Raw genomic sequence first — 13,756 nt, 5'->3', positions numbered from 1 at the left:
GCGTCTTTTAATTTCATGGCTGCAGTCACCATCTGCAGTGATTTTGGAGCCCAAAAAAATAAAGTCTGACACTGTTTCCCCATCTGTTTCCCATGAAGTGATGGGACCAGATGCCATGATCTTTGTTTTCTGAATGTTGAGCTTTAAGCCAGCTTTTTCACTCTCCACTTTTACTTTCATCAAGAGGCTTTTGAGTTCCTTTTCACTTTCTGCCTTAAGGGTGGTGTCATCTGCATATCTGAGGTTATTGATATTTCTTCTGGCAGTCTTGATTCCAGCTTGTGCTTCTTCCAGTCCTGTCAAATACTTGAAGAACTGCCTTGTATAAAAGAGAATCCAGGAAGGAATATTTTGTTCACCCATGGAATGGGCTCCTTCATTAGGTTTCATTTGTGGTACTAGTTAAACCAGGGTTGCATTACTTTTGAGTACTATTAAAGGGATTACAGTATTAATGAAAACTTGAATTAGGTGGATATCTCAGGTCTCTTTTGGATTATAAAGTCCGAGTCCATTATTTCTCCTTTAATAGAAAATTTCTGTCATTGGACACTTTAGAAATTACAATAGGAAGATGTGGTATGGTTAAGGAGAATGAGCACCAAACTTTGCTTTTCCTCTTAAAGTACCCAATATAGGCTCACAATGGGCTCTCAGTGAATGTTGAAGGAATATACTTAATTGTCACTTGGGTTCAAATTCTACCTCTCTAGCTAACCAGCAGTGTGAATTTGGGCAATTTAGGTTTATAGCTGTTGACTAATTGCTAAAATAAAAGTAGATGACTGTGAAAGTCTCTTCTACCTACTGTGTTCTATTTGACAGATTTTTTTTTACTTGAAGGTCTGAACTTTGGGAGTTTCAGCTGCTAAATAAAATTACTGGCAGTCATTTTGAAAGTCAATGGTGATATTTTGGAAAATTTTTTGTTGTTCATTTGTTTGAATTTTTATAGCTTTAATTGGAGATGGTCTTTTATAATTTAATTTTTTTTCTGTTGGGCCCTAGTCTTTAAACTTTGAAGAAAAGGCATAAATAACTCTGAAAGAAACTTTTTTGAAAGAAAATAGAATATTTTTCAGAATTGAATGTTTATATTTTAAAATGGTGTAAGATGATAAAAACGTACTGAGTCACTTTGGATTTTAGGCTTAACCAAAGTCTGTAATTGGTATGAAAATAAAATCCCCAAATTTGTTATTTTTTCAAAGTTATAGAGGTTGTTGGTTTGTGTTAGAAGTATTGGGAAATAAAATGACATGTTTATCATTACTTTTTATATTCTTTCCTGTTTATATCTATTAGAAGCTTTATAGTTGATATTAAAGTAATTCTAATGTATTATTATTTTCCCAGGTTATAGAATCAAAGTAAATTCAATGATAAATAATAAAATCCCATTTTTATTGTATTTTACAGTTTATGGTTCTTTCAAGCATACCATTTTATCTATACAAGTATTGATAGTAGTAAAGAAACTAGTAAAAGATTTATACTCTCTTTTTTATATGTGAGAAAACAAGATTTGAGAGGCTAAATGGCCTTAAGTCACAAAGCTGGTCAGTGAGCACCTGAAATAAGAAGTTTGATCTTCTGACAACTAGTCAGTCAACTTTTCTTTTGTATCACATTGCCTCTCTCACCTGTATATTACTAATCAATGAAATTACAGTGCACTAAATTGTTTTTTTGATACTTCACAGCTGGCAGACACACCAAAATCTGAAAGATATGAGCATGTTCTGGAGGCATTAAATGATTACAAGACCATGTAAGTTATTTCATGTATCCCTATGAGGGAGATATTTGGTAAATATAAGGAATAATAGCATTAAGAATTGTGGGATTGATGTAGAGTTAATACATACCATTTTAATGTCCTCTCTCAGAGTAAACCAGTGATTCTCAAAGGTTGAAGAGGGGAGGAGCAGTTCCCTGGAAATGGTGGATGGAAGGCATATCAATATTTCAGGGGAATTTGGTCAGTTTAGTTGAAAAAGCATAATCAGTAATGACTTGTTCTTATAATTTAATCTGCTGAAAGTAAAAGAGAATCATATTAGCTGGTAGGAATATGCAGAAGATAGGGGGATATATTAAAGAGAAGATAGGTTTTTAAATGATTGAGGTCTTCTATGATTTTAAGTTTAGTTAGTGCCGTCTTTAGGAATAGTAGTAGTATTAGTGATCTAAGTTTTTGATAATTAAGTGACATTGATATATTCTTATATAAATCTTTCCCTTTTTTTTTTAAAGGAGCATTTCTACATCTCTTAAAAATATTTTAAAAAGGCAATAGAAATAAAATGTATATGCTGGTTTCAACCAGCTATTGAATTATAACATTATTGTTTGTAACATGTTGCTTTTTTTGAACTTAGCAACATTTCCTCATTAAAAAATGTTATAAGTGGTTAGATCTTTAGGACAACTTAAAAAAGCCATAAAGTTACCTGAGCAGTTACTGTGCTGGTAAAAATACTTTATAGGACAATGAATTCTGTAATCCCAATTTAGTGTGCTAGAAATACCTTTGTTCCTGCTATGGTAGAAATGGGAGCTCTGGTTTCTCACACTTACATAAAAGTTGAATGGCAATCCAAGCACTTGGTAGTGGTTCTTAGGCCAGGCATCCTCTAGTAGAACTAAGAGGGTATTTTAGAGTAAGGACTCTAAGGACTTTGGGAAAGGATTAGAGAACATATATTTCAGAAACCCAAGCCCACAAGAAATGTCACCTCTGCTCCAGGTTATTTCCAATTCCAGATCTGACATGCTAGACACTCCTTTTATTTACTGGGCCTCTAGGATTGATGTACTTTTTCCAAATGCTCTTACCTATTTCTGGCCAGGGTTTCTCTCCTCACCGATTCACTCTGAAATAGAATTCTTTTTTCCCTAAACCTTTTTTGAGGTGTTTGTAACAGATAAGACTAAAAATGTGGAAAAGCACATTGAGACTAAAAAAGACACCACTCTGTACTCTTCTTTCTTTAAAAAGTTAGATGCTACATTTTAAAAAGAAAAGCAGACATGTGTTCTCCCTTCTAATACTATTCCTCTCTCCTACTCCCCTGTCATATCCTACTGTGGACTGGCTCTGGGGCAGATAAGAATCCAAGAAAGCAAAGGGAAAAAACAAAAGCAAGGGGTGGTATTGGATATACTTTCATGTGTTTTACGACTGAGGGTCTTCCATGTATATGTGTTCAGTTTTAAATTTTTAGTTAATTTTTTTTAAACTTTAGGTTTATGTCTGGGAAAGAAATAAAGAAGAAGAAGCATTTGTTTGGGTTGCGAATTCGTGTTCCTCCTGTGCCACCAAATGTGGCTTTCAAAGCAGAGAAAGAACCTGAAGGAACCTCTCATGAATTTAAAATTAAAGGCAGAAAGGCATCCAAACCTATATCTGAATCAAGGTAAAAGTTGATCTGTGGGTTAGTTTTTCTCTTTAGCTCATTTGTAACTAAAAAATTTTTTTTGTGTTACTTAGCCTCATTAGTATATTTGAAAGTACAAGTGGCAGTGACCCTGATTTGTTATCCTATTTAAAATTTCTTGCTTGAACAAGGTATAAAGAGTTAATGCTAGATGTTTATTTATTTACTATAGATCTAAGGCTTTCCAGGAATAGGCCCTATTGATTTTGTTCACAAACAGCATAAGTATCTATTTGTTTGTTCATTTCTCATTCGTTTGTTCATTCATTCTATTTATCAAGCACCTTACTAAGTGCTGGAGATATAATAAGTAAGACCTTCTTTCTGCCCTGGTGGGGTTTACATTATAATGGGGAAGAAAGGTGGTAAACAAAATAATTATAGATCATGTTAATACTGTTTAGGAAATAGCAAACAGATTTAGACTGTACTGGGATGGGTAGAGATATAGGGGTCTTCTTTAAGAAGGCGACTTAAGAAAGCCTGTTTATAATAATATTGAAGCTGAAACTTTAAAGAATGAGAATGACCTAACAATGTGAAGAATAAAGGGAAGAATACTTCAGGTAGCAGAAATAACAAGTGTGAAGCTATGAGGCATGTTCTAGGAACTTACAGAAGGCTACTGAGGTGTGAACAAGGGCTGGAGAGAGTAGTATTGGGTACTGGAAAGGTTGGGTGGGGCTTGGTCATGTGTTTTGTAGACCTCATAAAGAGTTTCGGTTGTTTTCTCAGAATAATGGGAAGCTATATAAAGATGTATGCACACTGAATTATCTTTTAAAATACTTCTTTGGATCTGTTTGGAAAACAAATTCTATAGAAGGAAGAGTAGAAACAAGAAAAAATGAAGACTTTGAGTTTTCTAGGTGACAGATAATGGTGGCTTGTGCAGTTGTAGGTGATAGCAGTCAAGTAGAGAGGAAATAGATTCAAGATCTCCACTGGAGGAATAATTTGTTGGCTTTGCTAATGAATTAAATTTTTAAAGGAAGGGTGAGATAAAGTTATACAATGCCCAGATATCTGGTTTGAGCCACTAGTGATTGGTCGTGTCTGTTACCAAGAACTGGAAGAATAGATTTTGATGACGTGAATAAAGCATTCTTCTGTTTCAGACTTACTGAGTTCAAGATTCTTATGAGGAATATCTAAGTGGTAATGATGTTAGATACAGGCAATTGGGTGTGTTCAGTCAGGAGCTCAGGACCCATGGTAATAAATTTTGAAGTTGATTTATAAAACCATGAGAATGGATGATATTACCTAGAGAGAGAAAAGAAGAGAATGTGGCCCAGAATAATGTCCTGGTATTATTTAGAGATTTGGAAGAAGTGAAATAAATGAAGGAGATGACTAGAAAACAATCATTGAAATAGGAGGAAACTAGGAAAGTTTGATGTCATGAAAACCAAGTGAAGGAGAGTGTTTGAGAAAGATATGGGTCTATTAAACAGTACTGAATGTTGCTGAGAGGCAGGTTAAGATGAGAGAAAAATGTTTATTGGATTAGATAACATTTTGTTATTAGTGATTTTGACAAAAACAATTTTTCTTAAGTGTTAAAGGTAAAAGTCAGGTGGAAGTGGGACAGTATGATCGAGTCTCGCACTGCTCAACTTACTGTCACAACTGGTCTTTTTCTACAATTAGGGACATGGGAAGATTCAAAATAATGATGATGACAATAATACAGGAAAAGGGAAAAAAAGGAAATACTTTTTAAGAATTTTGAAAGAATGAAGAAAGTGGGAAGGGTATGTGTGGTCAACTCTCAGAAGTAGTTTCAGTGTATTGTTAAGGGAGGGAAGTAGACAAATGGAATGGAAGCTGAATCAAGTGATGGTTTTTAAAAAATAGATGTAAGACAATTGTAACCTGTTTCTGTATGTCAGTGGAGGAGAATGGTACAGAAGAAAGAGGTAACTGAAGATATTATAAAGTCTTTGAGGAGACATAAGGGACAGGATGTGGGAATCTAAATGTGGGATTGGCCTTCTAAAGCAGGACTTAACATCCTTCTGTTGAAGTGGAGAGAAAAAGAATATGAGTACAAATGCTAATTCTGTGATGACTGAAGTTACTGCCTAGTAGCTTCTGTTTTCTCAATGAAATGATGAGGCAAAGATAGCTGAGAGAGAAATTTAAGGAGCCAATACATAAGGTATAAGTTAATCATGTTGGAGAATAAGAAAAAATAATTACAGAGAGTTGTCAGTGTAATAAAGTAGATAGTACTTTTTTTTTTTAATGAAGGAAAAGAATACTATTCCTATAACTTTCAGATTTTTATTATTAATCTTTTTCTAGCTTTGCTTATATTATAAATTAGAAAAAAGATTTCCACAATCTCTCTTGTCCCTATTTTGATTTCAATAGGACATTCTGTCTGTGGTAGTTATCAGATTCTCATTTGATGTGACCAGATAATGGTCCAACTTTCTCTAAAGGCATTCTCAGTTCATTCTGGGCCCTTTGTATGAATTGGACTAAAGGGTACTTGCTTTAGTCCAGGGGTCCTTTGTAAATGTTATGTTGATCATCCTGCCAAAAAAATAAATGTACACCCCACCCCATCTTATTCTTGGATAAGATTTTGGATTATAGTTCTAGTTACACTTTCTTCCTCTGCTTCTCTACTTTCTCTTTCCTCGTACTTCCACCTTTATTTCCCCAGCCAGTTTGGTGTGGAGGAATAGCCATTTCTTGTTTTCTCCATTCACCTCTTTCTAGCTTATTATATAAATCTGTTCCTTTACCTTGTTTTTTAATTCAGTTTTTCCTGGATAATGTTATTGTAGCACTTAATCCATTTTATTATTCTGCTTGTATATATGTTTATTGTCTTCTGTCTATACTGTGAACCCCTTAGTGTGTGTGAAAGTCACTTAGTCATGTCTGACTCTTTGTGACCCCGTGGACTGTAGCCCCCGTCAGGCTCCTCTGTCCATCAAATTCTCCGGGCCAGAATACTGGAGTGGTTAGCTGCTGCCTTCTGCAGGGGATCTTTCCAACTTAGGGATCAAACCCAGGTCTCCCACATTGCAGGCACATTCTTTACTATCTGAGCCACCAAGGAAGCCCAAGGATACTGGAGTGGGTAGCCTATCCCTTCTCCACAGGATCTTTCTGACCCAGGAACAGGGGTCTCCTGCATTGCAGGTGGAGTCTTTACCAGCTAACAGGGAAGATCTCAAACTCCTTAGTACAGGGAACATTTTTGTATTTGTATTGTTAGTATTCCCTTTATATGGAGATGTTTATTGATTAAATGAAATAGATGTTCTGTGTATTGGTATTTGTCATTCTTCCCTTCTGTTAATTAGATATGTTCTTGACCTATTTCTTTTTTTCCCTCCTTATGCTTGATTTTTTCCTTTATGTCTCCAAAATGGTTTTCTAAAACTTTCTAATTTTGTCCTTTGAATGATTCCCCTACATAATATGAAGGATTCCTTCTTTACATTCTCCAACCTCTTTCTGATTAGCATCATTCAGGAATCCACAGGATATTTCTATCTAGAGCTACTGTATAGGGACTGAACAGTTTTAACATAAATACTTCCTGACTCCATGAGGTTAACTACTGAATTCATACTACTGAATTTAGTACTAAATTCTTGGAACATCCTCCAAGTACCTACATAGTAACAACCTAAATGAAATAATTGAACTTAAAGGAGTTTTGAAATCTTCCATCCAATACAGTAGTACTTTTTTTGTTTGTTTTGTAAAAAATTTTTAGGTGATATGTATTTTTAAAAATTGTTATTAGAGAACATTTTTCCTTTAAACCTTTCATATGTAAATATCTGTTTAAGAAATATTTATTCAAATTAGAATATATTATCTCTGAACTTGACTAAACTTGTAGATTCAGCTTAACTTTGTTTTTATAATCTAATTACTACATAAGTAGAGGTTATGACAGTTTATATTGTCCATTGTCTTTTTGTTTTCTTTCTGCAGAGATTAAATACATAATGGTTTTATGTTTCAGGGAAGTAAGCAATGGCATAGAAAAAAAAGGAAAGAAAAAATCTGTAGGTCGTCCACCTGGCCCGTATACAAGAAAAATGATTCAGAAAACTGCTGAGCCACCTTTGGTAAGAGGATATATTGGTATATGTTCTCAGAGAAGAAGTCTGCTTGAAATTACTGAGAAACTAATTTCTTTTCATTACTTGTAGAAACTATTCTTTAAATTTTTGTTTTTCTTTTCCAGGATAAGGAGTCAATTTCAGAGAATCCTAGTTTGGATTTACCTTGTTCTATAGGGTAAATAGAAAGTTACTTTTGCCTATCTTAGGAATTTTCTTCTTGGGGGGGGGGGGAGTTAGTATTTCTATTGTTATGTAATATAGTTGTTATACCATTTAAATTCTTTTGTCTCAGGAGAACTGAGGGAACTGCACATTCATCCAATACCTCAGATGTGGATTTCACGGGTGCTTCCAGTGCAAAAGAAACTACCTCGTCTAGTATTTCCAGGCATTATGGGTAGATATTTTATGTTCTTATTCTTAACTAATTTTCCTCTAGAGTTTTTTTCTTTGTAAAATGATGATTAAATACATTTTAAAAAATTGAAAGTGATACCAGTTTGTCTTGCAGCTTTTGAGATGTAGTCTATATCTTAGGTTGTTAATATTCATCTGAATATTTTTACTTTTCAGAGCACAGATGTTAAAATTTTCAGATTTGTCAGGAATTTTGCTATGTACACAAAGAAGAGGTATCCTGGTGTTTATAGATGTGCTCTTTTCTGTGAGACCTTTTTATACTTTTAATATACAAGTGTGAATTTTTTTTTTAATACGTTAGAATCAAGCACACAAACCTTTTTATTAGAAAAAGGATTTTAAATTCAGGATTTTTTTTTTTTATCAATAACAGACTTTCCCTCTAGTATTTTTTTTTAACCTAACTCTTTAGAAAGGCAACTTTTTCCTGAAGTCTGATGTATCAGGTAAGAAAAATTTAGTTTATTTGGGGCCAGGGCCATGAGCTTGCAGATTTTATTCTTCCCTTTGTTTAATTTTTGTTTTCACAACCAGGGATTCTGTTAAGCTTATGCACATTATCTTTTTTTTGTACATTGTCTTATTTAGTTTTTAAAACAGTCTTTTGAGTTGTTTCCATTTTATAGATAAGAAAACTGAGACTTAGAGGGTTTTTGTAACAAGCCCAAGATGGCATGTTTATTAGCAAATATACAAAACTGGGGTTTTAACTTGGGCAGTATGATTTAGACTTCTCTGGCTATGTTATATTTTGACCTTGTTTTATAATACCATAAAATCTTTGAATCTCTGAACTCAAAGCTTGTCTTGTTTAGTCCCTTCACTTAATCTCTTAAGAGAACACAGAAGATAAGAGATTTAAATTTGACCAATATCATTTGAGCTATACCAAGGGTATAGTTTAGGCTTATTTCAATTTATTATATTACTTAACAATAGGCCTACAATTGATAACCAAGAGAACCTTTATACTGGTTCTTCCATCAGTTAAAGCATATGTAAAGGTGTCTTTTATGTAATAGGTACTTATTAAATATTTCTTGCACTGAGTGAATGAATGAATGAACTTTCTTCTTTTTAATGATAAAAATGTTGACAAGATCTGACTTAAAAATCCTCTTGGTAAGTAAGAATTTGCCTTGTTGGCTTCATAAATCAAAATTTCCTCTGATTCTTTTAAGCTTAATAGTACATAGTTAAGGAAGAAAAGCTCTTCAAATGTCAGCCCCAAGAAGGTGATTGAATTTAATGAAGGCGAGTGATAATCCATTTCATATAGCATTTGTTGTTTTGATTTGGCTGATTTTTGTGTCAGCAAGGGTAGACAATTGTGGCCTTTTTTGTTCTGTAGATTATCTGACTCCAGAAAAAGAACTCGTACAGGAAGATCTTGGCCTGCTGCAATACCACATTTACGGAGGAGAAGGGGTCGTCTTCCAAGAAGAGCACTCCAGACTCAGAACTCAGAAATTGTAAAAGATGATGAAGGCAAAGAAGATTACCAATTTGATGAACTCAACACAGAGATTTTGAATAACTTAGCAGATCAGGAGTTACAACTCAATCATCTAAAAAACTCCATTACCAGTTATTTTGGTGCTGCAGGTAGAATAGCATGTGGTGAAAAATACCGAGTATTGGCTCGTCGGGTGACACTTGATGGAAAGGTGCAGTATCTTGTGGAATGGGAAGGAGCAACTGCGTCCTGACTGTAGGACTGAACATTATGTTCACTGCACTCTCATTTTCTGTAGGTACAATTCAAAACCCTAAAGGAGTCTGGCTTTTACTATCTTTAAAAAAAAAGGTTAAAAAAATCACATAAGATGATACTAGCCTTAACATGTACTTGTCAATGTTATGGATATTGTCATAAAAAGATATCTTTTAAAAATCAGAGACTTAATTTTTTAAATCTTAAGATTTGTAGAATGTTTCTAGGATAGGATATTAAAAATGATTCAAACCCATGCATGGTGTTAGATAATTTTTCTAATTATTCCATTGAGTCAGTTTTTGTGGTTAGTGGTTCTCAGAGCAAACTGATCATGTAGATAGATAGCACAAGTATTTGGAGAAACATTGTCTGTTTTGTTACCAAAATGTTGGAAAAAATTTATTTCAATACCTTTTAGAAGTGCAGTGTATATAATGCCTACTAAAAGACTGTAAAATATTGAAATTTTCTTTCAAACAAAGTGTAAAAAATATATTGAGCCTGTAAATTGCTCTGTGACTAGACTTCATTGTCGTCTTAATATATTCTTTGCATGTGCATATATATACACACATGTGTATATATATGTGTGTGATTGATTATGTGACCTATGCAATACAAATTATGGGAATGGGCAGCTTTGGAGTATATATCCCATAATTCTTTTTTCAGGAATAGTTGCAGTATTTACACAGCAGCATTTCTTCTCAGGCTTTTATTGGGTGCTGTTGCTTGCTATGTATGAAGAGAAATGTGTCAAACAAGTTTAGTGTGTTCTGAAGAAGGGTGTGAACAACAGTGTTCATGGGCTTTTTCGAATGCTTTTCATTATCAGTCCTTGTAACTCAGCTGTTCAGTACCTAAAACAAATTCAAATAGTATGAACATTATCTCCTACTAGAAGTAACGTTTTCAAATTTTCATGGCACATTATGATTGTAAATGTCTCTCAGTTTTAACAGTAAGTCTGTAGGAATCCCGTGAAGATTCCTGAAATGTCTGTAGTAACTGTTAGTCATGTTGAATAAGTGTAGTATGAACAAAGTATTTTATTGCACAGGGTTAACAAACAGTGTTGCCTGCGAGGCAGCTGCTGTTTTATTACAACATTACCTCTTGTTTTTATGAAATGTACCAAGATTTAAATTGATAACTTTATTTTACATGTGTTTAAAAAAAAAAAACAAAAACAGTTTCTTTTATCACCAGTGTTAGAGTTGTCTTCTGTTTCTTTTTGTTTTGTTTATTTGTTTTATTTTTTAGCCAAAGAGTAAACAGAAGAATATTCTTATTTTGGTGGCTATTCATTTTACTCTTAAAAGTGATTGATGGATTTTAGCCTAAAAATTGGAGAGTTTGCCACCAAAATGAAAAATATGTAAAGTGTAGTGATTACAGAGCGGTTAAAAATGTGGGTTAGTGCTTATTTATTCCATTGATTGATTATTTGACTGTTTATAAGAAAGTTGCTTTATTTCTTTAAACATCTTCAAAAGATGACCTTTTCTTGTCACATTATAGCCAAAAGAAGCAGAGAACTTCGTAGTCCTGCATTTGGTTCCCTGGTTGGCCAGGTATAAATGAGCTTTACAAAAGTGCAAATTAAGAACTGTCACTTCTGTTTACCTCCACCAAAACTTGATTTTCCCCTAGCTATTAATTTAAAGTTGCCTTTCCTGCAGCTGCAATATTTTGAATACACACAAGAGTTTGTGTTGATTTTGAATGTTTGTTTATATCTAGGGGTAATGGAAAATGTAAATCCGGTGTAACCTTATTCACTCCACCTGTATCATATTATTTCATTTTCCCCAAAGTCCTTTAATTCTAACTGAACACCAGCAGTATTTTTAGTAATTCTTTCTTTAGCATACTTGGAAGATGATTTATTAAGCTGAACTGTCTTTAGACGTAATTATTGTGAATGTCTGTTTTATTTTATCATGGTGGTTCACATGGCTCTGATGTTCAGTTTGTATTTTTGGAATTGCTTTACTTAGAATTAAAACAGACGAACATTAAATGTGTGTATTTTTTAAAGAGCTAATGAGTTTTGCTTCTGTATTTTGCTGAAAATACACACTAGTGCAGTAGATGGCTGCTTTCATCTAGCCAGGGAGCTAAAGAGTTTCTAGTTCTGTTGTAAATACGTTCACTTGAGTTAATCTTTATAAAACTTTACTTTCATTTTCCTCTTGTCCTCCCAATAAATACTAATAATTATTACATGCTCATATGATCCTCTGAAGAAATAAATTATGTTTAGCCAGCTTGTACACTTTATACTTGAAAGACAAGGTATCTATCTCCCTGTCCCCAAACTTCAAAAAAATTCAGCCTTTCAGCTGTTTTCTTCTTACCTATATAGAAGGTGTTAGGGTTTACATAAAAGGATTTCTTTTTTTCTTTTTCCTGAAAAGCTTTGCCCCAGGCTACAGAAAGAAAAGATGTATAAATAGTATACCTTATTCATTTTTACTCAAATATATTTTATAAATACCCTAATAGTCATGGATAAATATGGATTCTAAGGCCTTTAGGTGATCAAACAGAATAAAAGCTATCAGAGTTATTCTGTCAGTTCTAATGTAGGAGTGATGAAGTCAGATCTTATCTTGTTGGATTTATTTTGTTACTGAATGTTTAATAGAAGTGAATGTTCACTGATATGTGAGTTTGAGGGTATTTCTTCTTGTTTTATTTGCTATTGTGTTTTTTTTAGTTTCTATTGTGTATATATTAAGATTTCTGTTAGTGTTAGGGTAGAAATAATTTTTGGGCTATTTGATTGGAAGTTTTTATTAGGTACTATTAAGTTTTGGTTGGAACCTGATCTTATTTGTATAGTTATAGCAAACTTGTACTCTGGTTCTAGGGTTGTTTGAATGAGAATATAATGGCAAAGGAAGATGTCTGTGTTACGTTGGACTACCTCTATGAATATACTTCCAGAAGTCTCTTTCAGTTTCTTCTTTGGCAGTTGACTAGTCATGTTCTTTCCTCAGGGAAATAAAAACTTGATAGTTAAATGTAAAGTGAGAATTTTATCATGGAATTTGTTTATAATTAGTAGCAGTTAAGAAACTTGATACCTGTCTGATATAGATTTGGAGATGAAAGAAACTGTGAAAGAAACTGATTGGCGCTCTAAATAACAAATAGATGGGAGCAAGTAACTTTTAAGTCATAATATCAAAATATCTTGGAGCAGTAAATAGATCAAAATGTAATACTGTATTTATATTTAAAGTTAGAAGAAGGTGGCAAATTAAGCAGTTCATTCTTTTTTTCTCCCCTTGCCTCACTTTTACTCAATAAAATCTCTTTCTGCCTTTTTTCCTTCTTTTGTCCTGTGGCATGTTGGATCTTAGTTCCGTGATTAGTGATCAAATGGGTACCCCCTACATTGGGAGAGCAGAGTATTAACCATTGGGCCACAAGCAATGTCCCACTCTGCTTTTTACCTATGTAGTTTCTCTTTGTTGGAGGTGATGCTTGGATGCTTAGTAATAACTCCTCACTTTTGCAGTATCTTCAGGGAATGTGATTTCTCGTTCAAGAAAATTTTCCACTAGATTTAAGCAAGCCAACAAATGAATAAAACCTTCATAGATGATAAAATGTACTTATTGCATAAAGCAAAACTATGTCCTGTTTAAAATCATTAATTTCTATTCCTTATATTTAATGAAAGGTATTCAGTCCTTTTTTCCCTTCTACCTTACGACCTGCTTTCCCAGTTAGGGGGGAATATTTGTGCCCTAAATGGGCACAACTTGGTTTAGGGGTAGGGTTGGAGGAGCCAAAAAAATCTTAATGATTTTTAGCCCTCCAGAACTCAACTCTATCTGACAGAAATCTTTATTCCTTATTGTTTACTTTTGTTGAGTTTTCTTGAATATTACAAGAGCAGCACTGACATCGAAGTCATGGAACATATACAAGATAATTTTAAGGTCAATGCTGGCAAATGTATAGCTATATTCCAGAGAACTTTGTTTAGTCTTGAACTCACTTAGTGAGAGGTGGGTCTGCATATGCCTGTTGGCTTCCACTGACTCCCTTGTGAGTTTTAT

General features: G+C 33.7%; 1 protein-coding gene across 7 annotated transcripts in view; it reads left to right on the top strand.

Annotated features, from left to right (window-relative positions):
* The window catches only part of MTF2 (metal response element binding transcription factor 2), a 72,999-nt gene extending 61,277 nt beyond the window's left edge, over positions 1 to 11,722 (top strand). For 5 of the 7 annotated variants that reach the window (XM_059884864.1, XM_005204313.5, XM_059884862.1 and 2 more), the window contains 6 exons: positions 1,704 to 1,771; positions 3,249 to 3,419; positions 7,441 to 7,546; positions 7,666 to 7,718; positions 7,836 to 7,940; positions 9,315 to 11,722. In XM_059884864.1, coding sequence (XP_059740847.1) covers positions 1,704 to 1,771; positions 3,249 to 3,419; positions 7,441 to 7,546; positions 7,666 to 7,718; positions 7,836 to 7,940; positions 9,315 to 9,672 — 861 coding nt within the window. In that variant the 3' untranslated portion in view covers positions 9,673 to 11,722. The other 2 variants (NM_001046556.2, XM_059884863.1) reach the window with 2 other exon arrangements.
* The last annotated feature ends 2,034 nt before the right edge of the window (positions 11,723 to 13,756 follow it).

Source organism: Bos taurus, chromosome 3, assembly GCF_002263795.3.
Source record: "Bos taurus isolate L1 Dominette 01449 registration number 42190680 breed Hereford chromosome 3, ARS-UCD2.0, whole genome shotgun sequence".
In the NCBI taxonomy this organism is placed as follows: domain Eukaryota; kingdom Metazoa; phylum Chordata; class Mammalia; order Artiodactyla; family Bovidae; genus Bos; species Bos taurus.
This window is presented reverse-complemented; position numbering and strand designations above follow the sequence as displayed.